The 13,379-nt window shown below is 45.3% G+C and overlaps 1 protein-coding gene across 1 annotated transcript; it reads right to left on the bottom strand.

Moving 5' to 3' along the window:
* Positions 1 to 1,689: 1,689 nt before the first annotated feature.
* LOC129709416 (uncharacterized) lies at positions 1,690 to 13,257 on the bottom strand. The gene is made up of 4 exons (XM_055655780.1): positions 12,925 to 13,257; positions 8,613 to 8,653; positions 5,863 to 6,538; positions 1,690 to 2,105 (listed from the first exon to the last, which is right to left on the bottom strand). The coding sequence occupies exons 1-4, from the start codon at positions 13,074 to 13,076 to the stop codon at positions 2,072 to 2,074; spliced, it is 903 nt and encodes a 300-aa protein (XP_055511755.1). The 5' UTR covers positions 13,077 to 13,257; the 3' UTR covers positions 1,690 to 2,071.
* Positions 13,258 to 13,379: the final 122 nt, after the last annotated feature.

Genomic DNA, 13,379 nt, shown 5'->3' with positions numbered 1-13,379 from the left:
GTAGCTAATGGACCCACACCACCCTGGCCACACTCATCTTGCTGCTATAGGAGCGGCAGTATCAGGAAGAAGATACAGGAATTTGAGAACCGTGACCCCACATTCTTCCCAGCAACAATCAAACACTTGAGCCACACTGCACAACCCTAACATAGCAAAAGGATTTGAGTATAGGAGCAGGGAGGTTCTACTGTAGTTGTACAGGGTCTTGGTGAGACCACACCTGGGGTATTGCGTACAGTTTTGGTCTCCAAATCTGAGGAAGGACATTATTGCCATAGAGGGAGTGCAGAGAAGGTTCACCAGACTGATTCCTGGGATGTCAGGACTTTCATATGAAAAAAGACTGGATAGACTTGGCTTGTACTCACTAGAATTTAAGAGATTGAGGGGGGATCTTATAGAAACTTACAAAATTCTCAAGGGGTTGGACAGGCTAGATGCAGGAAGATTGTTCCCGATGTTGGGGAAGTCCAGGACAAGGGGTCACAGCTTAAGGATAGAGGGGAAATCCTTTTAAGACCGAGATGAGAAGGACATTTTTCACGCAGAGAGTGGTGAATCTCTGGAACTCTCTGCCACAGAAGGTAGTTGAGGCCAGTTCATTGACTATATTTAAGAGGGAGTTGGATGTGGCCCTTGTGGCTAAAGGGATCAGGGGTATGGAGAGAAGGCAGGTACGGGATACTGAGTTGGATGATCAGCCATGATCATATTGAATGGCGGTGCAGGCTCGAAGGGCCGAATGGCCTACTCCTCCACCTATTTTCTATGTATCTATATAAACAATACCTCAGCAACCAGTCACATGGATTTTGTTTTAGTTTGCACTACGTACTTTAGTTTGCACTGTTATGATCTAGTTACCCAGCAATACTGATAATGTATGGCATTAATGATTATTATATATTTATTTATTGTGTTGCATCAATGCCCCTGTAAAACTGCAGCATGTAAGGATATCATTGTTCCATTTCTGCTGCATGACATTTAAACTCTTTACTCTTGAAAACTTTTATGACCAATTAATCTGCTCTTGATGGTATTGTCTGAAATAAAAATCTCGATGAACCCCAATAGACCTATGGCATTGAGCAGTTGTTTTTGTGTGTCCAGGGTATTGAACCAGGCAGACATAGTTTATCATTTCACCTGAAGGACTGCATATTCAGCAATGCCACATTCCTGTGTATCACAGAGCATCAGTTTGATCAGCTGATAAATTTGTGGGTGTTTTAACTGTGTTTTAGATCTCGTTGCACATTTTAATAGAATGTAGTGTGATGTTAATGAACATTACAGGTTTTAGACTATCCAAAGTATAACTGAATACATCGTCACTTTGCACAGACCATGAAACCCATTTTGTTTATCAATAATGCTTTAAGATTTGCATTTTCACAGGCAGAGCATTGAATGGATTGCTAGTTTAGTGGATTTATTTGTTGGTGAACTTATTAAGATGGATGAAGAAGGGTCCCGACCCAAAACGTCACCTATCCATGTTCTCCAGAGATGTTGCCTGACCTGCTGAGTTACTCCTGCACTTTGTATCCTTTTGTGTAAAGCAGCATCTGCAATTCCTTGCTTCTACAAGATGGAGGATGGATACAAGTGATTGATCTGAAGACATTTGTACAACTACACATACTCTTCCCCCACCCGTTCTTATATGATTGGAAAAAGATAATTTCACAAACTGTTTATTGGCAGCAGAACCACCCCCATATTCTCAAATTCCATTCATGAATTATGTGGTTGCAGGTAGGTACTGATTTTAGAAGGATATTGTTAAATAGAGCAGACACCTGCAAAAATGGTGCATTTTCCACTGATGTGGGAATGTGTATGGTTTTCAGCTGTGTATTGGGGTGGAAGATTGCAACCTTCACGTGGTCCGCCCTGTTTCGACTAATGCAATCAACTAGACGTGCACAAACAGAAGATCAAATAGAACAAGTTGTCCTACAACTTTAAGCTGTGCATGCCACACGAAAGAAGAAGAAGCTGTGTATTTGGGAACAGTTCCTGTAGCATGCCCCGATGCTCCCTCGCTTTCCATTCTATCATTTCAACTAGTTTCATTGTCGATGGACAGAATAGGCCTGAAGGGCAGAAGCAGAAAAAATAGATTAACAAAACTTGACAAAAAAAAATTACTTAATTGAAACTCAATAAAGTGGATTATATTAAAAGCCATATAATGCAGTTTCTGCTATTTTTAAATATGTTAAACTATATATCCACCAAAAGCATCTTGTTTAGATTAATTGAGGGAACGAGCATTGAAATAGCCCTTTGGTCCAAGCCGACCATCCTGTTCACACTAGTTCTGTTTCCCCACTTTCTCATCCACTCCCCGCATACTTGGGACAATTTGCATAGGCCAATTAACCTATAAACCCGCACATCTTTAAGATGTGGGAGGAAACCCATGCGATCACAGGGTGAACCAGCAACCTCCACACAGACAGCACCCGGGGGGGGTCAGAATCGAACCTGGATCTCTGGCGCGGTGAGGCAACAGCTTTACCAGCTGCACCACTGTGCCGCCCTATCCTTTACTGTGTAAAGTCATTTTTTTGTGTATATACTCCTACATGGGTGCACAACCACATACCAGATTGTAATCTGGGTAATAGAGTCATACAGCATGGAAACAGGCCCTTCAATCCAACTCTTTCCTGCCGACAAAGAAGCCATATCTACACCAGTCCTAATTGCCTCCATATGATCCATATGAAAATTTGAGATTAGTTCCAAGCAAGTGCACTGTCCAGTTAAGCCTGAGAAAATCTTTAGATAGGTTAAAAGACAGATTTGCCAGCTCGTGTCCTTCCCGTATTTCCATGCCAATAATAAGGTAGGGCAAGGCTTATCCCTAAGCTATTTAGTTACAGAATGTTATGACAGGTATCCTGTCATAATATATTATCCTTTGGGCAGACAATGCAAGGCCATAAGCACATGAAGAAAAAAATGTTTAAAAAAATAATTTCAGTTGATAGTAATCTTATGAAGGCCACTGCAAAAAAGAGGTTATATGTGTCATTTATAAATAGGTTATGTCATTGACTTTTCATCAAGCATTAACATAAATAATGCTTTATGAAACACCATAACAGAGCTTTAGGATTGGTATTGTTGGTATTATAGCATGAATGCAAAACATTCTTTTGTGTATTTTTACAAATCCATTTCTTCTTTAAGTGATGTAAATGCATGCATTGAAGTATTCCATTATTGCTGTCCACATTTGTAGTTAATTGTATTTAATAGTTGTCGTAAAGTATTTAATTTCTATAGAAATATATATAAATTGGTAGCAATCGAGTCAGTTACTGCTGGTAGAATAAAAACATTTAATTTACAAATATGTTGGCACAGTTCCCATACCCATAAATCTATAGCAGAATGATTTCAAATGTCACTTTATGGAGAGACAAGGAGACAGAGGGCAGTAGGATTTTCCTGACTCTTCATTGGAGTGCATATGCGCTTCTGAATGATGCAGTTGCAGGGTCTGTTTATGATCTAACTGGCATTTAGAAGAGTTTTTATTTTGTTTTCTGGTTCCCATGGAAATCTATGCAGCATTCCCACAGAATGGAACCACTAACAAGTTTTATTAGCAGAGCTAATTTTACTCTCTGTGGGAAACATACTAACGTACTCTTATGTGTAAGAAGGAACTGCAGATGCTGAAGAAGGGTCTCGACCCGAAACGTCACCCATTCCTTCTCTCCAGAGATGCTGCCTGTCCCACTGAGTTACTCCAGCTTTTTGTGTCTATCTTCAGAAAGTACTCTGTTTGTTTTTAAATGAATGCTTGATATCTAAGAATTTTATTCCAAAGTTTTACCCTACAGGTATGTCATGATGCTTCTAGTTAGAAACATAGGTGCAGGAGAATGCCATTCGGCCCTTTGAGCCATCACCGCCATTCAATATGATCATGGCTGATCATCTAAAATCAGTACCCCGATCCTGCTTTTTCCCCACATCCCTTGATTTGTGGGAGAGTCTAGGATCTGGACACAGCCTCAGAATAAAAGGACATATCTTTAGATTGGAAATGGGGAGGAATTGCCAATAGCCAGAGGGTAGATGAATATGTGTAATACTTTGCCACAGATGGCTGTGGGGGGGGGGGGGGGGGGGGGGGGGGGGGGGGGGGCAAGTCATTGTGTATTTTTAAAAGTGGAGATTAATAGGTTCTTGATTAGTGAGGGTGTCAAAGGTTAAGGGGAGAAGGCAAGAGAATGGGGTTGAGAGGGAAAATTAAATCAGCTAGGGTCTATTTTTGGAGCAGTCTTGATGAGCCAAATGGCCCAATTCTGCTCCTATGACTTATGGTCTTATAATAGTTTTCCTCAGTGCATAATTTTAGTTGTACATACCATTTTTTTTTGCAGTAGGATTTTAGATCATCGGCTCTCTTACAGCCCAATTAATTGTAGTCTGGAATTTATGTTCACAAGTTATAGGGGCAGAATTAAGCTATTCGGCCCATTGAGCCTTCTCTACCATTCAATCATGGTTGATATATCTTTCCCTCAACCCCATTCTCCTGTCTTCTCCCTGTAACCTTTAACATCCTTACTAATCAATAATCTGTAAATCTCCGCTTCAAAGATACTAAATGACTTGCCCTCCACTGCCATCTGTGGCAATGAATTCCACAGATTCGCCACCCTCTGATCAAAGATGGAATATGGATCGAGCTGCCAGAGGAGGTAGTTGAGGGAGGTGCTATAACCGCATTTAACAGACACTTGGACAGGTACATGGATAGGAAAGGTTTAGAGGGGCATGGGCCAAATGTCAGCAAATAGTTTAGATGGGGCAACTTGGTCGGCATGAACAAGTTAAGTTGAAGGGCCTGAATCATCTTGTATGACGATAATTGACTTGAGTTCTATCACCCTAGCACTGTACCACCTCAAAGGGGCAAAGGCTTGTACATTAACTTACACTGCCAGAACCCCCAGAGATGAAATGAAACTTATCATTAATTTTCTTGCAATCGTGTAGATACTGATCCACATCAAAAAACCCTCTCCATTTTGGAAATAACTTAACAATCTGACTCAAATAGAAGATACATTTACTGGTGTGGAAAGGAGAGATGTCACAATGGATTTGTCAGGAGATTACACCAGAGAATTGTGATTGACCAAATATATGGCTATGGCAAAAATCTGCAATTACTTGAAAATATCTAATCTCAAAAATCCTAACTCCAATTTTTTAAATTACTTATTCTCCACGTTTGGTTGTTAAATTAATTTGTTGGTTTCATATCCATTTCATCGTAGCAACTTGGAAAAGCTTGTGATGCCAGTGTAATGGGAAAGTTGTATCAAACTTGCCATCTTCCTAAATAACAGTGAATAATATTTAATGATAATATTAACAGTGATAAATTTTTTGCCAATAGCTCACAAAAAACCCCGTAAATTCATCACATTGAATCTATACATAAGTACATGGATAGGCAGGGGATGCAGGGATGTGGATTATGTGCAGGCAGATAAGAGTTGGTCTTGGCATCATGTTTGGCACAAGCATTGTGGGCTGAAGGGTCTGTTCCTGTGCTGTAATGTTCTATGTGCTATGCTTTTGGCCCTTTACAATCAGACACATGTTGAGACATGTTTTTAATATGCAGGCAGCTAAACTAACTGTTTTCCATGTTATTTGTTGTTAATGGTCCTAACTTAACCTTTTGCTGGCAAATAAAGATAATAAAAGGTGTTAATAGTTTATTGGCCATGTTGTTCTTGAGGGATAGCCATTGAGTGCAACCTGCTTTCTACTAGAAAGCATCCTTTGGCAGTTCTGATGAAGATTGCAACTTACTGATTCTCTGCAGGTCCAGCGCTTAGATTCTGGCACAGCCACTTGACTAGAGAAGCAACTTCCTGGGTGAGCTCTTTAAAACCAAATTCAACCGTTTCTTGGAGCTGCAACAGATTGGAGTTAATCGTGCCTAGATTAGAATCCACACTCTGCAGTGTGGTCTCAATTGAAGTGACAGCAGAGCTCACTTTGGCCACACTTAATTCAACCTGACTATTACCGGACTCAAATGCATTCTGAAGCTTATTCACCCCAGTCTGAAAATTGACTTGGAGCTCGTCTAGCCGAGATTGCAAATTCTTTTTCATTTCCCCCATCTGGAGCAGTCCATCGGTCTGCAGTGTTACCACTCTGACTGGGAGATCAGAATCAGACTGTGTTTTCCATCCCTTTCCCATTCCCACATCTACTTCACCCTCAGTTAACGTATTGCTTTTTTTGCCTCTCTTCTTGGCATTTTCAGTTGAAAATTCTTGTTGTTTTGGATGGTCTCTCTGAATCGGGCAAATATCTGAGGTAGAAATTGCCATTGGTTTATGTTCCTCCTCCTGGTTCCAATCAGCTCGTTGGCTGCCATATTCAGGGGTTGCTGTCTGAACACTGTTGCAACCATCAAATGGAGGAGGAATTGGTGAAACAATTTTGCTGCTCATCTTTTGGTAGGTTTCCTGAGCACCTGTAACAAAGGTTGAACCGTCATGAGTGGCATTTCATGCACTGTCCTATCTTACCCTAATCAACACCTTTATCCTTTTCTAAGTATCAATTCTTAAATCTGCATAGATTTGCAACAGCTTGCCAAGTGTGTGTGATTACATCACAAATTGTTTAGATTGAAAAAAAACATAGTGCTGGAGTAACTCAATGGGTTAGACAGCATCTCTGGAGAACACGGACAAGTGACGTTTTGGGTTGGGTTCCTTCTTCAGACTGAAAGGTCTGAAGAAGCATCTTGACATAGTGGTGAAAATCTGGTGTGGGGTTTACATTATTTGGGGAAGGGTGAAACGATGGTTTATAGAATGTTTTTAATTGTTTAGTTTAGGTTAGAGATACAGTGTGGAAACAGGTCCATTGGCCCACCGAGTCCACGCTGACTAGCGATCACCCATACATTAGTTATATCCTACACGCTAGGGGCAATTTACAGAAGTCAATTAACTTGCTAACCTGCATGTCTTTGGGATGTTGGAGGAAACCAGACAACCCAGAGAAAAACCACGTGGTCACAGGGAGAACAAACAATCTCCATACAAATAGTACCCATAGTCAGGATTGCACCCGGTTCTCTGGCGCTGGAAGGCAGCAAACTCTGCCGCTGCGCCACTATACCTTTTTGATATCAAGTTATGCAGAAACAATGTTACATCTCAGGTTTGTTCACTGTATTTATATGGACATCATAAATCCACATTGAATGTTACATGAGCAGAAATGGGTGAACAAAAGCTACTATTTTAACAAATGTGGCTTGATGCTTAAGAATATTATCCAATTTCTGTGTCTATTATCTCTAAATCCTTTTATATTCATAGCCTTACTGTTTGTGCAAATGTGTGAGGATGGTCATAACAGTTCAGGTTTTAATATTTTAAACTATTCATTTGACAATCTAGCTGTATCTGTGTAATGTAATATAAATTGTTTACTCATCAAACACAATACAAGTAATTATTTATGTGGCAGTTGTTGGTCTCAGATACGGATTCCATCGAGACAACATTCTACTGATATGTACCTGTATCCACCTATCCCTTGCCAGGCTTTGTCCCGCCCCACCTCTTTCCCAGTTTTCTACACCCTACCACAATCAGTCTGAAGAAGGTTCCCGACCCGAGTCGTCGCCTATCCATGTCTTCCAGAGATGCTGCGTGACCCACTTAGTTACTTTATGGTCTTTTCATAAATCAGCATTGATCTGCAGTTAAAAGAAAGACACAAAGTGCTGGAGTAACTCAGCAGGCCAGGCAGCAACTCTTATTAATTAATTATTAATTAAAAAATTAAGTCGGAAGAAGGGCCCCGGGCTGAAATATCACCTGGCCATGTTCTCCAGAGATGCTACCTGACCTGTTGAGGTATTCCAGCATTTTGTAAACTAGCATCTGCAGTTCCTTGTTTCTCTAAACCGTTTATAGGTATAGTTTGCCATATTAATGCGCATAAATAGAATTACAGTCCGAGTGATTTTGATTGCACTTCATCTGTGGATTACAATGGATCTTCAAATATCTATATGCAAATACACAGGATGCTGAGAGTATAAAGTGTCTTTTCACTTATTAGTTAAGCCATGTAACTGGTTTCTTAGTACATAATAGATATAATTATATTGTATAAGCATGGACAGAGAGGAATGGCTCTCAAACCAGATCCTCTCCTTCACCAATGTGGGCCTCGCTTGTCTTAATTCTACCCTTCAATTGCCTTGTGGAAAAAGACTGCAATCTATTTACCAACCAACAAAAATGCATGAAATCAGTGTAAACAAATAAGTATGGTCCTCACTGTAATGCAGTCAGCCGAAATTGTGCCTCATTATAATATCCAAAGTAGACTGGAGAAACTCAGCGGTTGAGGCAGCATCTATGGAGCGAAGGAAATAGTAGACGTTTTGGGTCGAGACCCCTCTTCAGACCTTATTTATTACATTTAGTAAATGAGTCACTACAGAGGTAACTACATCACCTTTACAAATTATTAAGTTCTTGGCTTGCACACAAGAAACTGGAAAATAAGTTTCTACTTACCAAATGAACTGCGAACCTTTGGAACTTGAAATCCAATTGTCCTAAATGAATAACATATTGATAAAATATCACTATATTTACTCTGGTGGCGAATGGTTTATGAAATGTATTAATTGACAAACACAGACGCAGCATTCAAACAAGCCCTTCGGCCCACCGAGTCCACTTCGACCATTGATCACACATTCACTCTAGTTCTATGTCATCCCACTTTCTCATCCACTCCCTACACACTAAAGGCAATTTACAGGGGCCATTCAACCTACAGACCCGCACGCATTTGGGATGTGGGATGAAACCAAAGATACTAGAGGAGCACCCGGAGGAAACCCACGTGGTCAAGGAGAACATGCAAACTCCACGCAGACAGCACCCAAAGTCATAATCAAACCTGGGTCACTGGCACTGTGAGGCAGCAGCTCTACCAATTGCACCGCCCCGAAATGTGACCGGGGAAAAGATTTAGAACTCAAACAATAATTATTATTCATTTTAATGGGCCATTTATAAATGCTTGCATTAAATATCAATGTTTGAATGTGAAGCCAATATGACTATATGATTTTTGTTTTTCGTTTTGCATCGTTAGATTTACTAGTTTGACAATTTCCACTTTAGTAAAGGGTTATAGCGGCACCTGCTGGTGCTCACAGGTAGTCGAACCCTGCGGTCGGGTGCTTCGGGCATGTGACACTGGGGAGGGGTTGCATTTCGCGGCTTTCTGGGCGATGTCCCTTCAGTCACTCTAGATCACCGTTGTGGCTGGATCTGTTTTGTTGGTTGTGTGAGACGCATTGTATGTTTAACCGTTTTACGAATAAAACGTAATTTAAACAATCGACCTTCGTCTCCATCCGCCAAATTGGTGACCCCGACGCGTCCATCCGAAGATTGGACGACGAGATGCAAGATAATTATCTTCCCGCCAGGCCCATCAGAACGCTGTCAGCCTGAAGCTGCCCGCGTTTTGGCCCGATCAACCTCAGGTGTGGTTCGCCCATGTTGAGGCACAGTTTCATCTGCACCACATAGTTGCAGATGAGACGAGATACTTCCATGTGGTGGGAACCCTGCCTCAGGAGTCTGCCTCCTGTCTACTGCCTTACCTGCGGGATCCACCCGCAACCGCCAAGTATGACGGCCTCAATGCCCTCCTTTTGCACACCTTCCGACTCAGCCGACGGGACCGTGCGGCCCGCATCCTTCACATGGACGGCTTGGGAGATCGACGGCCGTCCGTCCTGATGGCCAGGATGCTCGCACTCATGGACGGCCGCCTGCCGTGCCTGTTGTTCGAGCAGGCGTTTCTGGAACAAATGCCCGATGATGTCCGTCTAATGCTCGTCGGCGCGGATTTCAACGATCCCCAGCAGCTCGCGGAGCGGGCTGATGAGCTCTGGATGACCAGGCATCAGGACGTCTGCGCCATTGACCACATGCCCGCACCTGCATGCCCTTCGCTCCGCGAGGAAGGCACGCCATCAGCTTCCACCGAAGTGCCGCAACAGCGTCCCGAGACTCGCAGTAGGCACCGTTGGTGCTACTACCACCTCCGTTTTTGCAGGGAGGCTCGACGCTGCCGCCATCCCTGCATGTTTCAGTGAAATGCCTCGGCCGATCGTCTGTAGAGGCGATCGCAATCGGCCATAACGACGACCGCGACCGCAAATCCGGCCACCTTTTACTGGTGGACTCCGGCGCGATCGACAGCATACTGCCCCCAACCAGCCGTGATACCCGTGGTGGTAAGAAGGGCTCTGGCCTCTCGGCCGTTAACAGGTGCGACATACAAACGTACGGTACACGGACCCTTACCCTCACTTTCGTTTCCCGCCCCTACAAATGGAAATTTATTGTCGCGAATGTGGCCCAGCCGCTCTTGGGAGCTGATTTCCTACGCGCTTTCTCCCTCATTGTCCATTTACGGGACGATCGCATGATTCTACAGTCAGACATCTGCTCCGCTGCACCGCGCAGCCCCCCCCCCGGTCCCGCAGCTTGACGCCGTCGCCGGGGTAGAGGGCTCTTACGCCGCCCTGCTCTCCGATTCTCCCGAGCTCCTTACGCAGTGTTTCAGCGGGGCGGCTCCCCGGCACGGGGTCGTGCATCACATCCCCACCGAGGGGCCCCCTGTGCATGCCCGGGCGCGCCGCCTCCCGCCGGACAAGCTGCGCATCGACCGGGATGAATTACAACTGATGGAGGACATGGGCATTGTCCAGCGGTCCGACAGCCCATGGGCCTCCCCGCTACATGTGGTTCTGAAAGCATCTGGGGGGGTGGAGACCGTGTGGCGATTACAAGCGCCTTAATGCGGTAACCACGGTGGACCGTTACCCGGTGCCTCATCCAGGATTTCTGCGCGCACCTCGAGGGCGCCGAGTTTTTCTCCAAGGTAGACCTAGTCCAGAGTTATAACCAAATCCCCGTCCACCCCGATGACCTTGTGTGGTCCGCAGAGGCGGACGCGGCGTTTGAGGGTGCCAAGGCAGCGTTAGCTGATGCCACCATGCTGGCGCACCCACGAGCATCCGCCCCCACAGCGCTCACCGTTGATGCCTCGGATGCTCCTGGTGGTGCAGTTCTGCAGCAGTTTGTTGACAACCGCTGGCAGCCATTGCCGTTTTTCAGCTGGCGACTGCAGGCTCCAGAGTGCAAATACAGCGCTTTCGACCGAGAGCTCCTGGAGCTTTACCTGGCCGTCAGGCATTTCGGGTATTTCCTCGAGGGCCGCGCATTCAGCGCGTTCACGGACCACAAACCTCTTACTTTCGCCCTCAGTAAGATCGCTGATCCGTGGTCTGCCCGACAGCAGCGGCACCTTGTCTACGTCTGAATTCACATCAGATATCCGTCACGTAGCCGGGAAGCTTAACGTCATGGCCGACGCCTTGTCCCGCCCCGCCATTCCCTTCGTTTCAGCTCTAGACCCTGGCGTCGACTATGGCGAACTGGCAACAGCCAGTACGATGCCAGTATGGAGGACTACCACACCGCCAGCACTGGTCTTCGGCTAGCCGAAGTTCCTTGCGGCGCGGCAAGTGTCATGGTCCTGTGTGACGTCTCCACAGGGCGTGCCTGCCCGGTCATCCCCATCAGTTGGAAACAGTGGGTTTTCGACGTGGTTCATTGTTTGGCCCACCCGTCCATATACGCGCGACGTCCGCCCTGTTGGCTGACAAGTTCGTCTGGCGCAGACTCCGTAAGCAGTTGGCAGCTTGGGCCCACCCCTGCATCCCGTGCCAGACCTCCAAGGACCAGGGACACGTACGGCCTCCGTTGCAGGATTTCGCTGTCATCGAGGGCAGGTTTCTGCAAGTGCACCTGGACCTCGTCGATCTTTTGCCACATTTTACCGCTCGCCACTGCAGCGGGTCTATGAAGGGCCTTTCCAGGTGCTGCGGGCCGGAGTCGCCACGTTCACGTTGGACGTGGGTGGCCAGCAGGAGTTCGTCTCCATCGGCCGTCTCAAGCCCGCCCACGTGGAAGGGGACAACCCGGTGGTCGTTGCTCCACCGCGACGTAGAGGTCATCCGCCAGCCGTTCCGCCCGTGCTGAGCACATCTGTTTCCAGCTTTGTTCCGCCGGCCCCCATTGTTACGACCGTCCCACTTTCACCGCACGTGTCCTACCGGCCCTGTTTGGCCGGCTCCTACTGTTACGTCCACCCCACTTGCGAGGTCCACGCGTTCGTTCTGGACGTATCATCTGGGTCCCTGCTTGGTTCTGTACCTCAGGATCTGGGGGGACCTGTAGTGGCACCTGCTGGTGCTCGCAGGTAGTCGAACCCTGCAGTCGGGTGCCTCGGGCATGTGACACTGGGGAGGGGTTGCGTTTCCCATGCTTTCTGGGCGTTGCCCCTTCCGTCGCTCTAGACCACCGTTGTGACTGGATTTGTTTTGTTGGTTGTGTGAGACGCATCGTATGTTTAACCGTTTTACGAATAAAACTTAACTTAAAACAATCGACTTTCGTCTCCATCCGCCAAAGAGTTGTATTTTCCTCGCAGATTTTAATTTCCTGCCACAGATATCATTGAGATATTATTGAGCACTTGAAATTATTGAGTCTGAAGAAGGGTCCCGTCCTCTATCTAGCCCTCCAGGGATGCTGCCTGATCCGCTGAGTTACTCCAGCACTTTGTGTTCTGCGTTAAAAGCTTCCAAGAGCGAAAGCTACGTTAAATTGGTTTCCAAGTGCGAAATTCATTGATTTATCCCGGCAATAAGCAAAAGCTGTGGTTTTGATTTTTGCAGGTGTCAGAGCTAGGATGAGAATGAAAAAAGTAAGACATAATAAATGTGCTCCTTGCCTCCCTCCTGCGTTAGTCTTGGTTAGCTGCTGCAGGTCTTGGCAAACAGACTCTCGTTCCAGAAAGGTGACCTGTTTCCTGGAGTCCATATCTCGTTTAGCGCCCGTTACTTCCAACCCCCACCGCAACCAAACAGCTGCAGATCCGAGCATCACCAGCTAGGTTGTTTTATGGGAGTCTCCCTCTCCAGAGATGCTGCTCACCGTGGGCGTGGCCGACAGCGGGAGAAATTGATACAAAGCGGAGTGTAACAACGTGAGAGTTCTAACGCCGTTAGACAAAATGCCAACTAAACTTCACATCTCTTTAAGGTTCTGCTTCATAACCTCTTGAGGTAAGGGATTTATAAAAACACACCCAGTGCCATTTATGTTACAATTGATTTAATAACTACGTCTCAATTAACTGTTACGTGTTTTGTCTGGGTCATTTTTAAAATGTCATTTTCATTAATT

This window comes from Leucoraja erinacea, chromosome 25 (genome assembly GCF_028641065.1).
Source record: "Leucoraja erinacea ecotype New England chromosome 25, Leri_hhj_1, whole genome shotgun sequence".
Classification (NCBI taxonomy): Eukaryota; Metazoa; Chordata; class Chondrichthyes; order Rajiformes; family Rajidae; genus Leucoraja; species Leucoraja erinaceus.
This window is presented reverse-complemented; position numbering and strand designations above follow the sequence as displayed.